Genomic DNA, 20,452 nt, shown 5'->3' on the forward strand with positions numbered 1-20,452 from the left:
ATAGTTGATGATTTTTCTGGGCTCCAATTTGTTGTAATCCTTTTGAAATCGTTCGTTGTTTGATGTGACTTTGATTTTTCTTTGTATTTTCTACCTGCAATTGATGTTTTTTTTTACTACAATTGCTACAATAACTCTCTATTCTTATTATTTTTGTGGGATTTTCTCTAATGTAATTGGGGCTTTCCTTCTGTTTGGGGTTTTGTTAGGAATTTCAAGATTTTCTGGGTTTTTGTTAGGAACTTTCTTATATCTTCATCATCCTACTTAGATAAAAGTAAAAATAATATATTGATATTTATTTTCTGTCTAAGATCAGAATTTCCTTTGATTAAAATTTGAAACTTTGGTACTATGTTTATTATAATAGTAAATTGAGATTTTGACCCACTAGTGCTGTAATATAGTTTTAATATTTACACATGCAACTTCAAATATGAGTTTTTAGGTATTAATTATTACTTCTATGTTATTAATGTTGTATTGTGTGAAGTATAACAGTCAATAGATGATTGTGATTAGCAAAGGATAGTTACGGCTCGCTTTTTAATGGAATTTTCTAATATACATAAATCAACTAGTTGTCTTAGCTTAGTTTAATCCCTAAATTACGTAGAAGGTCTGCTCTTATAAGTTTTCTTTATGATAAAAGCATAGTCTTCTCGGTCCTACACTATTTAGTTAAAGAGTCTTTAGTGTCTTCCTTGGATACAATTGACTTCTTTGAATTTTTATATCTAAAATTGATTCTTTAAGGTGAAACATGACTGCATATATACTAATTGAAACAAAAAATGAAAAAGACAAAAAAATAAAAAAGGCTTTGTCATAACATTACAAATTTGAGTTAAGGATGTTCCTAATTATAATTCTTAGACTATTATTGTATATCACCATAGTCGTATACCTTAACATAGTATATACCTTAATAATTTATCTAGATATAGTTAATAGTGAAATAACATCTTATTTCTTTTTACCATTGTAAGAGCGTAGAGTATCTATGAGATTTATATTCATATTGCTTCTATATGACCTTGTTAGGTTATACAGTTATAAATCAAAGTTAGATGCCTTTCATTGTGGCTTCGAGTCTTATTTTTTTTATAGTATACTTCAATGCTTGCTTTTTTTTATTTTTTTAAATTTGTTTGTAAGGATAAACTTATTTGAAAAGCATGGATATCGATACAAGTTGGATTGAACTACCCAATAACCATCCAACTTATATTAGTGGAACTATAAAATTCATTAAGTTGGCTAAAGAAGGGCTTGTAGATGGAAAAGCTCTCTGCCCTTGTAAGAAATGTAGGGTGGATGAGTGGTTGACAATACCAGAAATAGAGGAGCATATTTTGTTTCAAGGTTTTGACAAGCGATACAAGAAATGGATTTTTCATGGCAGAGGACCAGTCCTTGAGCGCATGTTTAGTGATCAGCATGGTTCAATTGGGGATGTTTCTGGAAGCACTAGTTAAGGAGCACAACATGGGGTTATAGGTCGAGATGATATGAGAGGCTTATTAGGATATGCTTTTGGTGTTAATATGTCCAATGTGAATGAGCCTGAACCTGTAGATCCACATCATGCTGGATCTAGTGATCAAAGTGAGCCTAACTTTTTTGACCATTCCTCGATTGATGAGCCTACTCCATCCGCAACGCAAGTGATGAATGAAAAAGAAAAAGCTAACTTTGAGAGACTATTAGAAGCTTCAAATAAGGAATTATATGATGGATGTAAGACATTCTCTAAACTTTCATTTCTTGTGCGAATGTTTCACATAAAGTGTATGCATCACTTATCTGTTGAGTCCCTTACAATGATTCTTGAACTCCTAATTAAAGCATTTCCTCAAATTATGGAGTTCCCATCTTCATTTTATGAGTCCAAGAGAATGATTAACACCTTGGGTCTTGGGTATGAAAAAATTGATGCTTGCCCTAATAATTGCATTCTCTATCGAGGTGAACATTCGGACAAGGATGAATGTGATGTATGCCATGCTTTGAGATGGAAAACAACTAAGTCTAAAGAAGGTAGTACAAGTGGGGAAAATAAAGATGTAAAGAAAGATGAACCGACGAAGGTATTTCAAAATTTCCCTTTGATCCAAAGGTTGAAAAGACTTTTTATGTCTTCTAAGACAACAGAAGATATGATATGGCATGAGAAGGATCGCGATAAATAGGAAGGTATATTGAGGCATCCTGCAGATGCTTCAGCATGGAAAGATTTTGATGATAAATATCGTGATTTTTCTTCTGATCCCCGAAGTGTGAGACTAGGGCTTGCTAGTGATGGTTTTAATCCTTATCGCTTAATGAATACCACGCATAGTACATGGCCAGTGGTTTTAATGATTTATAATCTCCCACCATGGTTATGTATGAAACGTTCTTCATTTATTCTTTCCTCTATAATTCCTGGAAAATCAAGTCCCGGAATTGACATTGATATCTATTTGCAACCTTTAGTGGATGAGTTGAAGTTATTATGGGAGGGAGTAGATGCATTTGATGCTTACAAAAAACAATATTTTAAACTGTGTGCTGCTCTAATGTGGACAATCAACGATTTTCCAGCTTATGCAATGTTATCAGGGTGGAGTACGAAAGGCTATCATGCATGCCCTTCTTGTGCCCATGAAAATCCTGCTGTAAAGTTGGCAGGTAAAATGTGTTACAAAGGGTTTCAAAAGTGGCTGCCCATTGATCACCCGTATCGATCGCAAGCCCATTTGTTTGATGGGACACAAGAGTATGGTCTTGCTCCAAGCCGTCAATCAGGGACTGAAGTTCAAACTCAACAAGAAGGGGTTGCATATACATATGGGAAAGGGAAAAAACCTTCTAAAAAAAAGAGAGCAAGACAAGATGATGATGATGATGATGACGAAGAAAATGATGATTTTGATGTTTGCCTTATTGGGAGCATAATCCTCTTCGTCATACTTTAGATGTTATGCACATTGAAAAAAATGTGTGTGACAATTTCTTAGTCACTTTACTAGATGTAGATAAGAAATCCAGGGATGATGAAAAAGTTAGAAAGGCAATGAAAGAAAAAGTAATAAAGCCACATCTTTGGATTAATACTAGTCCAAACGGGCAATCAATTATGCCTCCTGCTTCTTATTCTATGTCAAAAGAGGATAAACTACGATTCTTAAGGGTATTCCGGAAATTAAGAGTTCCGGATGGTTCTTGTTCTAACCTCTCAAGATGTTTGAATATGAAACAAAAAAAATTTCAGAATCTTAAGAGTCATGACAACCATGTCATTATGAAAGACCTTTTGCCTATAGCTCTACAAGCTTCAAGAACTACAGAAATTGTGGATTTGGTGTCAGAGTTGTCATCCTTTTTCAAAATTGTGTGCTCTACCACCCTTAATGTGAAAGTGTTGGATGAGATACAAACCAAAATTGTTTTAACTCTTTGTAAGATGGAGATAGAGTTTGTACCGACATTTTTTACAATCATGGTTCATTTAGTCATTCATTTAGTGGAGGAAGCCAAACTTGGTGGACCAGTCCATTATAGGTGGATGTATCCTATTGAAAGGTTAGCATTTAAAATTAAATATTTAATCTATCGAATATTATTATGTATTAAATATTTATATTTCTTTTCTTTAAACTGTATTTGGTAGGTACTTGGCCCATTTGAAATCATTTGTGAGTAACAAAGCACAACCAGAAGGGTCAATTGCAGAAGGATACCATTTAGAAGAGACGATTAACTTTTGTTCAAGATACTTAGAAGAAATTGAGACCTTATTTTATAGGCTGAAGAGAAATGACAATCATATTCTAGATACAAGTGCTTATTTATTTAATTCTGGTGGTCGATTCATTGGGGCGAAGAAAATTGCTCGTTTAGATGCTAAAAGTCTAGAGCAAGCACATCGCTACGTTTTACTTCATTCTGATGAGATGGCTGAATTTCGTGAGTAAGTATTAAGTTAAGTTTCTTAATATATTTTTCTGTCTTTTATTTGTATGGTTGTTGTTTCTATAATTCAAGTGTTTTGATATTTAACAGTGAGTTCTTACGCCAGAAGCGACGTGAGAATCGATTTAGAGGAGTACGAAGTGACATAATAATAGAGTATGATTGGATTATAAAAGATTTCTCTGATTGGCTTAGAGCCCAGGTTGTTATATATAGACTTCTGTTAAAATGAGACATTATTCATTATTTTTTTGCTTACTTTATTAGTTATTTTGTCATTTCAGGTACATAACATAGATAGCAGTAGTGAGCAAGGGAAGCTAAGGAAAGCTTTAGCAAGTGGTTTATATGATCGTACTACAGAGTATAAAGGCTTTGTAATCAATGGCTACAAGTTTCTGACTGTAGACCATGAATGCTACCGCAGGACACAAAATTCAGGAGTTATGGTTGAGGCAAATGGCCGGTTTTACTATGGAAAAGTCAGCAAAATATATGAATTAAGTTATTATGGGACTTATAAGGTTGTGGTGTTTCGGTGTGATTGGGCAGAAATTAGTAAGGGATTGAAGAAATATAAGAATGGGGGTATTTCTGTCAACTTTTCAAAGTTGATGCATAGTGGATGATTAATGAAAGATGATCCTTTTATTTTTTCATCTCAAGCGAAACAGGTTTTTTATGTTGAAGATGAGATAGAAAAAGGGTGGTTACATGTTATAGAATCTAAGCCTAGGGATTTTTTTAAAATGGGAGATGAATAATTAATGTGTAACTACTGTTTCCATTTTGAATGTTGGTATTACATGCATGAACTGAAATTTCATATTTAATTTACCATTTTATTTTGAGTTTTGTTTATTATTAGACAAGTTTATTTGCTATGTGTAACTTGAAACTTTATTTTTTCATGAAAATTAACAAGTTTATGTGTAGCAGCTGAATATGTTTCGTAGCAAAAGAATCAGGAGCAATTATGGTAATGATTAAGGTCAGAGAGCAGGTTAGAGAATAGGTCAAGGAGCAGGCAAGGGAACAGGTCAGGGAACAGGTCAAGGAACAGGTCAGGGAACAAGTCAAAGGAACAGGTCAGGGAACAAATCAAGGAACAGGTCAGGGAACAAGTGTTGCTTATACTATCACTTCTGATGAGCTTAATAATTACAATGCATCTCAAATGAATTTTGGTGAAAACTCTTCCAATGACAATGGGAATGAAGCGTGTAGAAATGGTGGAGGTTCAAGAAGGAATGCCAAAAGAAACAAGCGCTCCATTCCTGTAAATGGGAACTCTTCTACTGACGAAGCCTAAGATTGGAGTGATGATGTTAACTTTGATGAAAGAGAGGATGTTCGTGCTATTGGTAAGATACCTTACACGAGTCTTTGTTTTCAGACATAGCATGATTTTTTTTAAAAATAATACATGTACTTCTCCCCTTTTCTTATTCAATTTAGTTCTGGAAATGACCGTATGTGATATCTTTGCTCTGTATGTGTAACATGCAGTTCTCTATTCTGAATTGTGGTGGTGTTTATGTTGTATATTTGGCTGAAATATGAGTTAAGCTAACAACCATGGCATTAAGACCAACTTTATTATAGTAGTTTATAAATACTTTATTCAAACTACTTATTTATATATGTATTATTCTTATATGCTTGAGTTGTAGATTCTGAAGGAAATGTGCAGTTATGGAGTGGTTCTATACAGCCACATGATGTGTGGTTTCTTGAAAAAGGAGTCAGATTTGAAGTTACATTCAACGGATTTTTCCAACCAATTAGAAAGGGCGGATCAATTCTTGTGAAATTCATTTCAAGTATCGCAAAGAAAGATGATATTTGTCCTATAAGAGATGTAAATTGGCGAAATGTGAATAAAACAATACTAGGTGATATTGTTAATTTGATTCGTGTAAGTGGTTTTAATTATATTTTTCATTCAGCTGATTCCTTGACGTATACATATATTTTATAATATTATTATATCCAAAAAATATATGAATTTTTGTAGGAAAAATTCATCATTCCAGATGGTAAAATCTATGATGATGCAATGCTTAAGCACGTGGGTAAGCATCGTAGGCAGTGGAAGTTTGAGCTCAAAGCTAAATATTTCAATCCCACAGTACGAACCAGAACACAAATTGAAAATGATAGGCCAGGAGGAATTGTTCGTGAGAATTGGCTTCCGTTGGTCGAATATTGGTTTTCAAATAAGAGCAAGGTACTTTGTTATAATCTCTGTTTTACATTTTTCTTTCCGATTTAAAGTAATTTTGTTAATTTAATTGAATGGTTGTTGATTTAATGACATGAACTTACTTTTGTTATGATAATGTTAGAATTATTCTGAAATCGGAAGAGAAGCACGTGCTTCTTTGGGACATCTACATACTAATGGTGCTACAAGCTTTGCTAATTCAAGTGACAAATTTGTATGACCGATGCATTTGTTGACACTTTATTCATAAATATTAATCTATTTTTGTGATTTTAAAATATATTAATTGAATGATGAATTCGCTTATGAAGGAGATTGAGCATGGAAGAGAGCCCGGTGCTTATGAGTTTTTTGATAAAACTCATCAACCAAAGAATGGATGTTATCCTAACAACACAAATACTAGAGAATTCATTGTATTATTTCCTAACTTATTTCATATTTTATTTTAATTACCTGCCAACCTTGTAATTATACACTTTACATGTGTGTGACTATATACTTCCATGCAGGACATGGCAAAAAAAATGATTGGTTCAAATGCTGCAAATTCATCAACTCCGAAGCCTTAAGAAGTGATAGAGAACGAAGTCTTCAATGATTTGATGTACGATAAGGATAAAAAAAACCAAAGACCATTGGGTTATGGATTGGGGGTGAATCATAATGACGTGTTTGGAGTTCATGCATTATTGCGAAAAAAAGGGGCACTTCTTATAACAGTATCAATGACCAGATTATGAAAGCTGATTTTGCAAGGTATAAGAGGCATACCACAGACCACTTAATGAGAATGACAACACAGATGACTAACGTGTTGGATGCAGTGCGAAGCGGTAATGTCTCTAATGAAATGTTAGATGCTACTTCGATAGCATTACGCTCCATACATGCTCAGGTCAGCATCCCTTTTTGTAAAAATATGTCACATTTTTTTGTTTATAAATTATATATATACAGTGGTAACTGGTAAGGTGTACATGGATTAAAGTGCACCTTTAAAATAGAAAACTGTAGGTTTTTTTGTTATGGAATAGGAATCTCATATTACTTTTTGTACTATATGGATCAAATAAATTGCACAACATATTAATTGATGTCTTTTTTTCACAGAATATGGAAGAATCAAATGGAGGTGATGATGAAGATGAAGATGAGGATGAAGATGACTTGGATCTTTCTACTTGATTGGGCATGAAAAAATAGCACATATATTTTGCTCATTGAATATGGGAAACAATACAACATAAATTATGGAATAGGAATCTGTTTTTTTTTTTTGGTTGACCATTGTTACAAATGGAGATCGACAGTGAACTTAATTTCTTGTTTAGACTTTTAGCATTGTCGAAAATTATGATTATGTTATTTTGATGATGAACGAATTTTAAGTTTATGTATGGATTGTCGGAGATTGTGGTTTTGTTATTTATAGAATGAGATATGTAGTACTACTTTTCTTATTGTTTAACTTTTACTTATTTATTATATTATGCGAGTGAAAATAGAATTTATTTTTGACAACTAGTAGGATACATATGGTCCTATAAATTAGTTTTTCCTCTCAAAAATAATGACACTTTAAAATGTCGGAATGTGAAGTATAGATGCTTTAAAACGTCGATATTATTGACACAACAAAGTGTCGGGAATTTCCGACATGCGAAATTCCGACACTTTACAAAGTGTCGGTAGTTACTTTACCGACGCTTTGAAGCGTTGAGAAAACACTGAAAATGTGTAGAAAAGGCTAGGGTATTCTAGTAGTGTGCATGAAGGGTTTAAGACCCATCAATCGCAAAAAAGTTTTCAAGGAGAAAACTAACAAATATGGAAATGTATATATATACATAGCTAGATTGGTTGAAAAGGATATAATTAAATTCACGGAGTTGATTTTAATAAAACCTATTCACCAATCGGAATGCTCAAGTCTTTTCATGATTATTCTAGCAAAATTGCACATATGAAATATGGAAAAATAGATACCAAAACCGCCTTCCTAAAAATGGATTTTGGAACTATGAAAATAGTCTAAGGGTTTTGAAAATCTAAATAATGCTAGATTTGAAAGCAAGCTCAAGTAATCCATTATGGGATTGAAGGTAGCATTGCATAAAGGAATTGGAACGTTTTTTCTCATAAAGTTAATAAAAGGATTGATTTATAGAGAAACATAGAAATTCTTGTGGATAAGAAGTTTAGTGGGAGCAAGAGTCAATCTTGTAAGGTCCAACAAGAAGTTTACGAACTCGTTGTAAATTAACTACCAAATGCTAAATGCTTAAATTTAAAAGTATTTTCGACAATGGATCAAGCTAATGGCGACACTTAGTACATATTGGGAATTAAGATCTATTGTATAGACTTAATAAAATGTTTGAACGAGTAAAGGAATTTACCGTGTTAAACATGAATTGAAAGACTTTGAAAGGCTTTCGACCCATGTGTATAAAACTAAGTAACTGTTTGAACTAAGTATGAGCTAAGCTAAATACTAAGTCAAACAAGAAAGACTCTAGTAGAGATTTTCAACCGTATCACATAGCAAACAGTAGCAAGACTTAGTGAAACTGGATGAGCTAAAATGTCACATGGATGGAATAAGATTGAGAATCATTCTAGAATTAAATCCATCATGTACGCTATGATATGAAATCGTCACACGACTTACTTTCTTAGAGCATGTGAAGTACGTATATAGTACCAATAAACTTAAATCTAAGTAATAGATCGTTAGATTATGATCAAGAACAACCAGAGCACTTGGATAAGTAAGAGGATGAGTTCTTGACGCATGGAAACAAATATAATTTTAGTATTGATGTTGCAAGCACAAACCTTAACAAGGATCAGATCCTTATAAAGGAAGCCATTTATAAGCATGAGCTAACAATGCGTCGTGGCTTGAGAATGGTAATAGGGACATGCATCTATGTGTAATGTGCGAGCATTTAAGGTCATGATCACAAATGACTAGGGTATCCCTAATCACTATGACCCGTTTGGAATAAAATCCAAGCAAAGCACCATTTGGAAGTCTACTGAAATATATGTTGAGAATATTGTTGTTGCCTTAAAGGCAATAATAAGAAAGTTGTTCAATGAAAAGTTCGTTGTTGAACGTTAATGATTGTAGGTAGTCAAGTTGAAGATCTCAGATCATGAAAATGAGTGGGACCCATCACTTGGACAATAAATCCTAAATCACATATAAACCATGACACTCTCAAATTTTATCATCTTATTATGAAAGTGATCAATAATGAAGATGATAAGATTTGCAAAGTAATTATAACTAAACCTATGCAATAAGTGAACAACAACATTCACAATTACACGAGAGACATCAAGTATATTAAATATGGGTGTGATTTCTATAAATGTTTTATAAATAGTATTACTCTTAAAACATTTGGAAAAACCATTTATCATAAGATGAAACGTTGAAAGGTTTCATAGTGCAACAAAAATTATTACTAATTATTCCACAAAACTATTTAATTGTGGTTTAGAATTAAATTATGAGTCCATTCGATTTTGAGAATATTCAAAATAGGATATCAAGACCAGTCTTTGATAGAGAAACACCTATTAAGTGAACATTGAATATTGTAATCGAAAATTATCCCTAATCGAGGTCATTCAAATGATGGACGATTAATGACCACTTGAGATTAGTGTGTAGTATGATTTATAGCACCGTTTCTTGTACTACAAGGACATGATTGTCATAAATCATTTGCACAGGTATTGGTTTAGAACCATGCCGAATCGACCTATGAGAGTACTTTAAGAGATTTAAAAATTGTCATATGTACACCTCTCATTATGGCTATCGAAACCTCATTCCTCGACCATGAGTATTGTGAGTTCTCTTGTTTGAGTACTAGTCCGCTTTGATGTTCGTCAAACGTCTACCGTACATGGGGATTATGATGGCAACACTCAGGAAGCTAGGTCCTCTTAGTAAGAGAAGCTGATAGTACATGACTGGAAATGTCCCCTACTAACAATAGGGAACATGTCTTTGTTGTTTACAAGGCCTCTCGAAGAGCGAGACTGTAAAATGCATGGCTGTGCTCAGATGGATTTTCATAAATCGTCTGCTTATTGATAGTCAGACTCGGATTTTGAGAAACACTTTTGAACGTAATAAGGATGACGAATAATTTTACCTTATAGTTCATGAAGAGACATTAAGTGACATAGGAAATAGGCTATACACAAAAACTGCACTTGTCCAGAAGGACTAGTAGGAGATTAATAGGAACGGTGTCCTTCGAACAAGTGTATTATTCCGATAGAGGGTTCGAAATTATTAGAAAGCTAATTATTCAGTGAGGTCAAGTGATCGGAATGCCTAGTTGGAGGTCGCTTCCGATTAGTGATATTAATGTTTATTTAATATTACAGCTTAATCTTGACAGACCCTTCGGGTCACACCCAAGCAACTAACGATCTGATACGACGAATTAATCCGGAAGGAATTATGAACAAAGACGTCGGATTCCGTGCTTAGAGCGTCGGAACCGAATCTTAAAAGTCGAGCCAAAATTTCGGAATTGGCGACACGGGAAAATGCTTCAAGTAACAAGTAAGAAACCTAGCCACGCGAAAAGCTAAAGAAGCGCTACGTGACAGCGTACATGGCAGCACGCCATGTGGCAGCACACCATGTGGCAGCACACGTGGCAGCGCACATGGCAGCACACTATGTGGCAGCTCACATGGCAACGCACCATGTGGCAGCGCATGTGGCAGCGCACATGGCAGCACGCCATGTGGCAGCACAAGTGGCAGTGCACATGGCAGCGCACGTGGCAGCGCCATGTGGCATCGTGCCACGTTGGCAACAAGCCACGTGGGCAGCGCACCACGTTGGCAGCGCCATGTGGCAGGGGGGCGCAAACCCGGGTGACGGGTCATGGACACTGGCCGAAGGGTGGTAGCCTTACTGAATCCATCTTGGGGCTCAAGGTTGGGTGCCACATGGTTAGGTCACAATGGATGAGAGTTGCCTTGGGGAGCAAGTGAGGAAGTGGTCTGCACCTAACCATGTGACACTTGTTACTTAGTGATTCCTTGGTTTATTTAACTAGGAATTTAATTCAACATTCTTTCCATGTGGGATTTTTTTGAGAAAAAGTCCCACATTGAAAGATGAGAGGAATTCACAAGGAAGCACTTCTTATAAATAGCCAAGGGATACCTTGGGATTGTTCACTTGAATAGGAACTCAAAAAGGCATCTCCACTTGAGGGAAAACCTTTAAGTTCATATAATACTCGAGTAGTGTTTTGGGCCGACTCAGCTAAAATCCGAGTAAGAGACTGATCGAGTCAAGTTGCGGGTGGATACCGTAGGAGGTCTCTACACTTGAAAGACTTGGATTTTCAAGTAAGAGCTCCGGGGTGTGAGCGAAGCACGCGACAAGGGTATGTTCGTCTTTTCTCTTTTTCTTGTTATTTATGTCATTTAGTTATATTAATTGTGAGCAGGTCTTGGGATCGGGTTTTGTTCCGCGGTGAGTTAGACTTACCGAAACCCAACAGTTTTGTGCTTCATAATTTCACCAAGCCGCAAGCTCCTTCTTCTCCTACTCGAGTTGGACGTGTGGATTGTTTGGTGCGAGATCATAATGGTGGTTTTGATGTGGCTCTCCTTGATTGTTATCTCTAAGGGGTTTCGCTCTGTTAAGTCTATCCCTCTCAAGTTTCGTTTAGGGTTTTCTCGGGTTTCGAAAGGTGCTCTTGATAAGGTGATCTCTAAGCTTGATGACCATTGTAATTGGGTCTCTTTGTTGGTGTTACCTTTTTGCATCCTTAAAATTTTCGCCCGCGGAGTAGTCGTGAGTCTCGGACTTCGGTAAGATGTCGGCATCAGGAAGAGAGTATTTCCCGTGCTATTTTTTCTTGGAGTGTAGTGGGTGGTAATTTGCAGCTTGTGATGGAAATTTTGGCAGAGGATTCTCCTACTTTGTCGGTGGTTGATGATGAAAACCTTGATTTGAAAGAGCGTAATATTAAGCAGTGTCGTAGGAAGATTTGCAATGGCCATTACACCGCTGCAGCTCGGGTTCTTTCTTCTTCAGGAGTTGCTCCTTATAATGACGCCACTCTTGCAGATTTACAGTCAAAGCACCCTTCGTCTCCGGCTCCATCCTTGCCTGATATACCTGTTGATCACCTTCATCTCATTACGACTTCTGCTATTATTTTGGATCGGATTAAAAGTTTCCCTCGTGGCACATCATGTGGTAGGGATGGTTTGCGTGGTCAACATCTTATGGATTGCTTGAGTGGTGCAGCTATGGTAGTCTTAGATGAGTTGGTTGACTCAATTATCGGGGTGGTTAATCTCTTTCTAGCTGGAAAATGTCCTATGGAATTAGGAGAGTACATTGCTAGTGCTCCTCCTATGCCACTTGTCAAGCCCAGTGGTGGTATTTGTCCAATTGCTATGGGTACGGTTTGGCGGTGTCTAGTTTCAAAGGTGGGTGCTGTTACGGTTGGCCAGTCTTTGGGGAGTTACTTTGGTGGCCTTTAATTTGGTGTTGAGGTTTCTTCAGGTGGTGAGGCAATCTTCACGTAGTGAATCGGTTGATTGAGGACCGTGGTTCTGATGTTAGTCTTTCTATGTTGTTGGTGGATTTTCGAAACGCCTTCAACCTAGTTGATCTTTCGGTCATGTTACGTGAGGTACGTCGTCATTGTCCGGGCATTTCGCGATGGGTTGAATTTTACTATTCTAATCCAGCCAGATTATATTATGGGGACTGTAGACACCTAAAAATGTCTCCCCGAAACCAAACCCTCAATTAATTGTACCTTTCACGCCTTGGTTTAAGGACATAACCTCGGGTCAAGTATGGACTCCTTAGAGTGCTTAGGGGATGTATGGTGGAAGAATAGGGAGGCTAGTGTTTAGGCTAAAGAGGGAGAAGAGAATGATTTTTAATGCCCCGAAACTGTAAAAATCAGGTTTGTATTTATAGAGGAGACGAAGAAGGGGATGAAGGGAACCCTTGAAAAGATAAGAGCCGTAGAAAAACCCTAATTGGGCACCGTGACACGGTACAGTCCATCGTGGCACGGTGAAGCACACTGTGTCACGGTGTATTGTGTCCAGATTCATAAGCTTGTGAGAAAAAATGCGGAATAGACACGGGAAGCACCGTGTCACATTATGTGTACCGCGCCACAGTGCAAAATACCGTGTCACGGTATAAGGCATCGTGACACGTCAGCTTTTGCCGCGACGCAATATTTTAGCTGTTACGCGGTAATTTCAATTTTTTACGCATTTTTAAAACTATGATAAATTTTGATTATAACTTGGAATAAAGCATATAATATATCATTGATAAGCTTATCAAGTCTACTTTCCAACCCAATTGTAATCAAGTCAAAATCATTTGTATATTTTAAGATATGGCCGTTTTAGTGAAAGGGTGTTGGTTTTGGGCCGAGTTTAGTATTTTTGCTCATATCTTCTTCGTTTTAAATCGAAATTGGGCTTACGATATATCATTAGAAAGCTTATTTCAAGGCCTATCAAACCAAATAATAGTTGGATCAAAATTATAGGGCCACGAAATCATTTTCTCTCGGTTTTGTGATGTGGACACGTAAAGAGAAATATAAGTTATGGTTTAGAAAAATGGGCCAGGAATTGGGTTGGTTTATGAAATGTATTGGGATGAAATATGGATTTATGCACTCCAAAAATTAAATACTCGACTCAAACAATAACGGCGGTGAAAGGTGATGAGTGATATGGTGAAGCATGTATGAGTGATAATTCATAGCTAATTGGGGGATTTTGATTGATCAACATTGTGATTAAATTGGTTGGTGAAATTTGTGCATGTGTTAGATATCTTGAGGAGTGATCAACCTTAACTATTAAGCTAGATTGCATAATAGTTTTCATTGATACGAAAAAATTGATTTGGAAGCTATTATTATCGATTGATCTTGTTTTGCGATTTTCCTTTGAAGTCATTTGTAGAGACATCTAGCTTGACCCTAGGAAATATCTCTTTGAGTGATTTTGATTGCATTTGTTACCATCCCTCACATTATTCGATTGGTCGAATTCTTGCCTAATTAGTATGATTATCATGAGTGCATGTGGATCCTAATTCCCTAGTATCCTTAATATCGTTCTTGTATGATTTCGGGATAGCTTAACTTGAGACTTTAGCTTGTACCGAATTCCCTTGGGTTCGACCCAGACTTACCCCTATACTTAGGGTTGGGTTTTTATAAATTTGGTTTTGATCCGGGATACTTAGAAATCAACGACCTAGGTTTTCCTTGCGTCAAAATTTGCACTGTTGCCGGGGAATGGCATGGTTATTTTCTATTGTTGATTGATTCTATTCCATTTTATTTGAAAATTACAAAAAGATTTTCTTTCTTTTAAGCTACATTTGTAGCCGTGCTACTAATGTTTTCTTTAAGATTGTATGCGTAGATCTTGTGTTCGTTCTCTATTACCTTTCGATCTGAAAAGTGAAATGACAATTACAAGGTTGAGAGTTGCTAGACGTTCTCCAAGGCAAGAAAAAGAGCAATTCATCATGGGAGTTAACCAAAGAGTGGCATTGAAGGAGCTAGGAGTTCCGAGAGCCTATAGGTATCAAACTGGGATTGCTCTACCTACGACACCGGCAAACGACTTTGAGATTAGACCGGGCATGATTAATTTGATATAGAGGCGTCAATATAGTGGTGCAAAACATGAGAGTTCCGTCAACCATCTTAAGGAGTTCGATAAGTATTGCAATACCATCAAGGTGAATAGGGTTTCTCAAGAGTTTATTCGCCTTAAGCTTTTCCCTTTTTCTCTCATTGAACGTGCATTGGAGTGGTTGGACAAGGAGGCGAAACCAAACTCCTTGAGGACATAGGATGAAGTGACTAAGGAGTTTTTATCTCGGTTCTACCCACAAAAGAAGACAGTTGAAGTAAGAGTTCCCATTCAAAGCTTCAATCAAAAACCAAATGAAAGCCTTTATGAGGCATGGGAGAGGTATAAGGAATACCAAAGAGAGTGCCCACACCATGGGATTCCTACCTATCAAATCATCTAAATCTTCTATGGAGGTCTAAGCCCTTGAGGAAAATCTTGCCTTGATACAGGAGCTGGAGGACCAATAATGAACAAGACGGAGGAGGAAGTGGTGGACGTCATTGAAGATGTAGTGAGGCCTTATATGGATTGGCAAGATAATGAGCGTGAATCAACAAGCAAAAGTGGTGCTTCGGTGTACTCGGTTGATCACATCAATGCCATCAACAACTTGTCCTCACAAATCTCGGAACTAGGGAAGGAAATGACCTCTATCAAAGCCAAACTTGAGAGTGCTTCATCTCAAGCACCGATTCTTACTCCCTAAATAAAGGGAGAGGAACATTTCCTAACTCAAATCCCCTTCCCTCTTCTAGCAACATGTCTAGTGGTTATATGTTTTATGATTTGTGTGATTCATATGACCATGATGCTTCAAATTGTCCTAATGCTTCTTTTGATGGATGTGATGATTATGTTGGCAATGAGAATGAACATGTGAATTATGTGTCTAATAACAATGTTGGACCTAGATTTGATAATCAAAGAAATAATGGGAATAGGAACTATCATAATGGGAATTTTGATAATTATAACCACAATGGGGGTTATAGAAACCAAGGTTTCTGAGGCAACTATAACCACCAATGTTATGGTGGTCAAAACCAAGGCCAAGAATATGGGAACCATAATCAAAATTATGGTAATCATAACCAAAGTGGCCAATATCAAGGTCGGAGCAATTGGAGTAACCAAAATCGGGGTAATTTTCAAAACAACGATCAAATGGGTCCCCCACTCGGTTTCACTACAAAGGCTTAAGGTTAAAATGATAGCTCTTATGCCCAATCATATTCTTCTAGAGGTAGTTTGGAGGATGTCATTGAAAATCAAATCAAGGTGTTGAACACTTACATGTCATCTAGTGATAAGAAGTTTAATGACATGATGGCTCATAGCAAGATCTTAGAGAATAAAATTTCTCAATTGGAAAATGTTTTAAAAGAGCATCCTGGCCCTTATTCCCTACCATCTCAAGGTTTAGATCCCAAGAGACCAATTAATGCCATAGTGACAAGAAGTGGTAGGATTCTTGAGAATGTAGAGCCTAAGAAGAGTGAGGCTAAGTAGAGACCTAAGGAAGCTTTGGTTGAGGATGAGGAAGGAAAAAGCTCTTTGACTGAGGATCTAAGTGAAAACCAATTGAAAAAGATAAAGAAAAAGTAAGAGAAGTTATCAAACCTAAGATCCCATATCCCCAAAAGTTCAATAAGCACAAACTAGATGAACAATTTGGCAAATTCATAGAGATGATTAGGCAACTTCATCTTACCCTTCCATTTACCAATGTCATTGACCAAATGCCGAATTATGAAAAAATCCTTAAGGACATCTTGAGAGGAAAACGAACTTGTGATATGGCGGAAACGGTTAGCTTGACCGAGAATTGTAGTGCAATAATTATGAACAAGATGCCACCCAAGTTAAAGGACCTCGGAAACTTTTCTATCCCTTGTGCTATCTATAAGATGCAAATTGATAATGCCTTATGTGACTTAGGAGCTAGTGTTAGCCTTATTCCATATTCGGTTTATCCATTTTATTTCCCATTTGGCTTATTATCCGTGCTTTTGCTTTTGGAGCATCGTGACGGTTTATGCTTCTTCTTATTTCTCTACATTAGCATTGCTTGATGTACCCAGTGAGATCTTTCTATTTCTTCTTTCCCTTTTTCTTTCTTGTTTACTTAGTTTAGGATTAGTCTAGGAAGAGTTGATTGTTCGAGGATGCTTGCCTTGTAACACCATAGAGTGTTAGGGGCCATTGGCGATGTTGCTGAATGACCGCTTGTATGTCGATTGGGTTTTACATGTCTTGCATGCATTCTTTCGCATTTCTTTCTCTTTTCCTTTCCTTTTTCTTTCTCTTATTTTTCCCTTTTGTTTTCTATTTTTCAATCATAAATGAAAAAGAAATAAAGATTTTAAGGCTTTGTTTTCATATTTTTAGTTGTTTTGCTTTTGCATTTGGACATAATACCATCTAAGCTTTTTATTTTTGAATGAATAATTTCCTATGTCGTATCGGTGTGCATGTTTTGAGAGTATCTTTGGTTGATTCTAGGATAGGGTATGCTAAGGTAGCGGTTTAGACCTTTTGGGGCCTTGTAGCCGGATTCCATTGGTTTGTTGTAAGAAGGAGTTGCTCCCTTTAGTAGATTTGAAGCTAATAGTGAGTTATTGCTACAACCATGTGAGGTTTTAATTCTTCTTGCTTTCAACATTTCTTGATTGAGTGGCACATGGATCCTTGCCTATTGCTTACCTTATCTTGAATTTGACTCTCATCTCCCGAGATCGCGACCGAGCCATTTAGGAAGGACAAAGGCATCTTTTCGGGGTGGTAATTTTACTTTTCTAGGATAGTTTTCTTTTCTTTCTTTTGGGTTTACATTTTCCTTCTTTCTAACCATTTAAGCCATATACCTTTCTTTTCAAGCCACATCTTTAGCTTTTGAGCCTTTTGTTTCATTCTTATTCCCATCTTTGGTTTTCGTGAAGCATTTGGTATTTATTGTTGGAGTATTTGGTGGATGAGATTGATTATTTGGTTCTTTTAATGTAAGCAAGTTTGTGTTGTAAATATCTAGTGAATAAAAGGAAAATGCCAAGTTAAAATAGCCGTTCATAGTTAAAAGTGGCGAGGACAATGCAATAAAGTGAAAATTTGAAAAAATGAAAAATTAAGTAAAAGCAAAGCAAATTCAAATGCTTTGGCAAGAGTGAATAAATTGTGAAAAATGAAAAAGTTCAAAAATATTTTGATGTAAGTGTTTTCTCCCTATTTTAAGCATTGAGGACAATGCTTCATTTTGTCTTGGGGGGGAAGCGTTCTTATGCCTTTTGTATATATGATTGTGATTTTGGCTTTGAATAAGCTTGGGGGTGTTGGTGTTTTTGTTTGGTGATTACTTGGTTTTGGTGTTGATATTTGGCCAATCTTTGCTTCACAATTTAGGTATACCACCAAATTTCAAATTTTAGCCTACCTTCACCCTTTTCGCCCTTACATTACGATCCTTTTCAAGACCTTTTGACCTTTGTGGTTGAGTCACAAGTCGGTGGAGGGAGGTGTGAGTGAAGCCTATGGAGCAGCGTGCAATAGTCAAGATGTCGAGTAGCCCTAAAAACCTGTTCTTTTCCGGTTCCTTCGAGGAATCATTGAGATGCTCACTAGAGGTGGGATTTGAAACTAGTTGGGAGAATGTGGTAAAATTGTTTGGGATGAAGGTGAATTGTGTCTCATTAGTTCTCTATGCTTAGCATATCTTATGTTTCAATCAACCTTGGATATCTTGGAACGTGTATACCCTTATTATATAAAAATTTGCTTATTCACTTGCATTTGATCATTTGTAAAAGTCCATTTCAAAAGCTATTTGTTTGAATTCTTCCTTTTTTATTTTACTTTCTTTTCAATGATTTGCCTTATTTTTACCTTCAAGAGTTATGGGTTAAACTCTTTGGATACCCTTACGAGACCTCACTCGTCCTCATTGGCGACTTTGGGGTTTAAAAGGCTTATTATAGCTAAAAACAACTGTGATTCCTACGAAAGTGAGTTTTAGTGTACATTCTTATCTTTTTCTTTCCATTTTCTTGTTTAAATAAGTTTTTCATCCTTTTCTACTTGCTTTTGTTTTGCTCGAGGACAAGGAAAAGTCTAGCTTCGAAGAGTTTGATGAGTGTCATTTATGGCACTCATTTAGCTTCTTTTAGGATAAATTTTGATTGCTTTCATGTCTCTTTTATCTCGTTTTCTTTAGTTTTACTTAATATTTTTCTAGTTTGCGTTTTCCTTAGTTGTTTTCCCATTTTCTTGCATTTCTTGGTTTATTTTGCTTTTTCTCTTTTATTTGTTTGCTTTTCTTTAATTTCAGGAGATTGGTGACGTCTAAGGAACTCATGGCGTTTTCTCGGGGTATATAAAGCTTAAGATGCAAGCCGATCTCTCCACTTGAAGCTCAAAAGTGAAGGAGTGCAAAAATCAAGTCTTCAAGGCTGCACTCTCTTGCTGCGTGGGAATCAAAATCGGTGTTGAACCCACCATGGAGACCTTTGGATACTGCCACCCCTAACATGCATCTAGTGGATCACACGGGAGCAATAATGGGCGTACGAGAAGAAGATGCCCTGCTCCCAAGCACGGTCGCGCACAAGGGTGGCGCTGCTGCGCATGAGAAAGGAGCGGTCGCGCATCCTTCCTCCACCTGTTCCGTACCCATTTCATTGTGGCCGCGCATGTAAAGTAGAGGGCGCGCCTATTGGGTCCTTTTTGGACGTTTAACTAACTCCTTCTTTGTTAGTTTTATTATATATAGAATTTCTTCATTTCTAGAAAGAGAATAAGCTTAGAATTGAATTAGAATTTGTAATAGATTGGATTTTTAGAGAGAGAAGCTCAAATTGGGGAAACTTTTGTTGTTAGATTTTAGAGAGAGAAACTTGGTGATTTTGATGAATGCTACTTTCAGTTTTCTTCCTTTTTGATTTTGATCAAAGTTTAATCCAATTTTAGCTTTTGATTCTTGAATTTGATTTAATTACTTGTTGTTTGTTTGATTTGATTTTAGATAGCTTGAGTATATTTTGAATACAATGTTGATGATGAAATTGGTGATTAGCTTAGTGTTGCTATTCAATTTTGCAATGTGTAGTGAGTAGATTACTTGTTATGGATATGGTGAAGCATGTATGAGTGATAATTCATGGCTAATTGGGGGATTTTTATTGATCAACGTTGTGATTAAATTGGTTGGTGAAATTTGTGCATGTGTTTGATATATTGAGGAGTGATCAACCTTAACTATCAAGCTAGATTGCATAATAGTTTTCATTGATACGAAAAATTGATTTGGAAGCTATTATTATCGATTGATCTTGTTTTGCGATTTTCCTTTGAAGTCATTTGTAGAGACATCTAGCTTGACCCTAGAAAATAGCTCTTTAAGTGATTTTGATTACATTTGTTACCTTCCCTCACATTGTTCGATTGGTCGAATTCTTGCCTAATTAGTATGATTGTCATGAGTGCATGTGGATCCTAATTCCCTAGCATTCTTGATATCGTTCTTGTATCCATTTATTAGCATTGTTTAGTTTGCTTATACCAACCCTTACCTAGATTTCG

The 20,452-nt window shown here is 36.3% G+C and overlaps 1 protein-coding gene, 2 long non-coding RNA genes and 1 pseudogene across 4 annotated transcripts; 3 read left to right on the forward strand and 1 right to left on the reverse strand.

The window, feature by feature from the left end:
- The first annotated feature begins 3,710 nt into the window (after positions 1 to 3,710).
- LOC145568746 (uncharacterized) lies at positions 3,711 to 4,760 on the forward strand. Its single transcript, XM_081628162.1, has 3 exons — positions 3,711 to 3,955; positions 4,048 to 4,159; positions 4,242 to 4,760. The coding sequence occupies exons 1-3, from the start codon at positions 3,939 to 3,941 to the stop codon at positions 4,584 to 4,586; spliced, it is 474 nt and encodes a 157-aa protein (XP_081484288.1). The 5' UTR covers positions 3,711 to 3,938; the 3' UTR covers positions 4,587 to 4,760.
- A 375-nt stretch (positions 4,761 to 5,135) lies between these two features.
- LOC145568747 (uncharacterized) lies at positions 5,136 to 6,585 on the forward strand. 2 transcript variants are annotated; one of them, XR_014095916.1, is made up of 4 exons: positions 5,136 to 5,321; positions 5,631 to 5,875; positions 5,975 to 6,187; positions 6,496 to 6,585. It is a non-coding gene; the product is annotated as an uncharacterized LOC145568747 (long non-coding RNA). The 2 variants fall into 2 exon arrangements; XR_014095915.1 differs by lacking the exon at positions 6,496 to 6,585 and having other exon boundaries at positions 5,975 to 6,341.
- Positions 6,586 to 6,745: 160 nt separating this feature from the next.
- Positions 6,746 to 7,655, forward strand: LOC145568748 (uncharacterized). The gene is made up of 2 exons (XR_014095917.1): positions 6,746 to 7,082; positions 7,298 to 7,655. It is a non-coding gene; the product is annotated as an uncharacterized LOC145568748 (long non-coding RNA).
- A 7,509-nt stretch (positions 7,656 to 15,164) lies between these two features.
- On the reverse strand, positions 15,165 to 15,262 carry LOC145569698 (small nucleolar RNA R71; annotated as a pseudogene).
- Between the last annotated feature and the right edge of the window lie 5,190 nt (positions 15,263 to 20,452).

This window comes from Chenopodium album, chromosome 11, assembly GCF_948465745.1.
Source record: "Chenopodium album chromosome 11, dcCheAlbu1.1, whole genome shotgun sequence".
Classification (NCBI taxonomy): Eukaryota; Viridiplantae; Streptophyta; class Magnoliopsida; order Caryophyllales; family Amaranthaceae; genus Chenopodium; species Chenopodium album.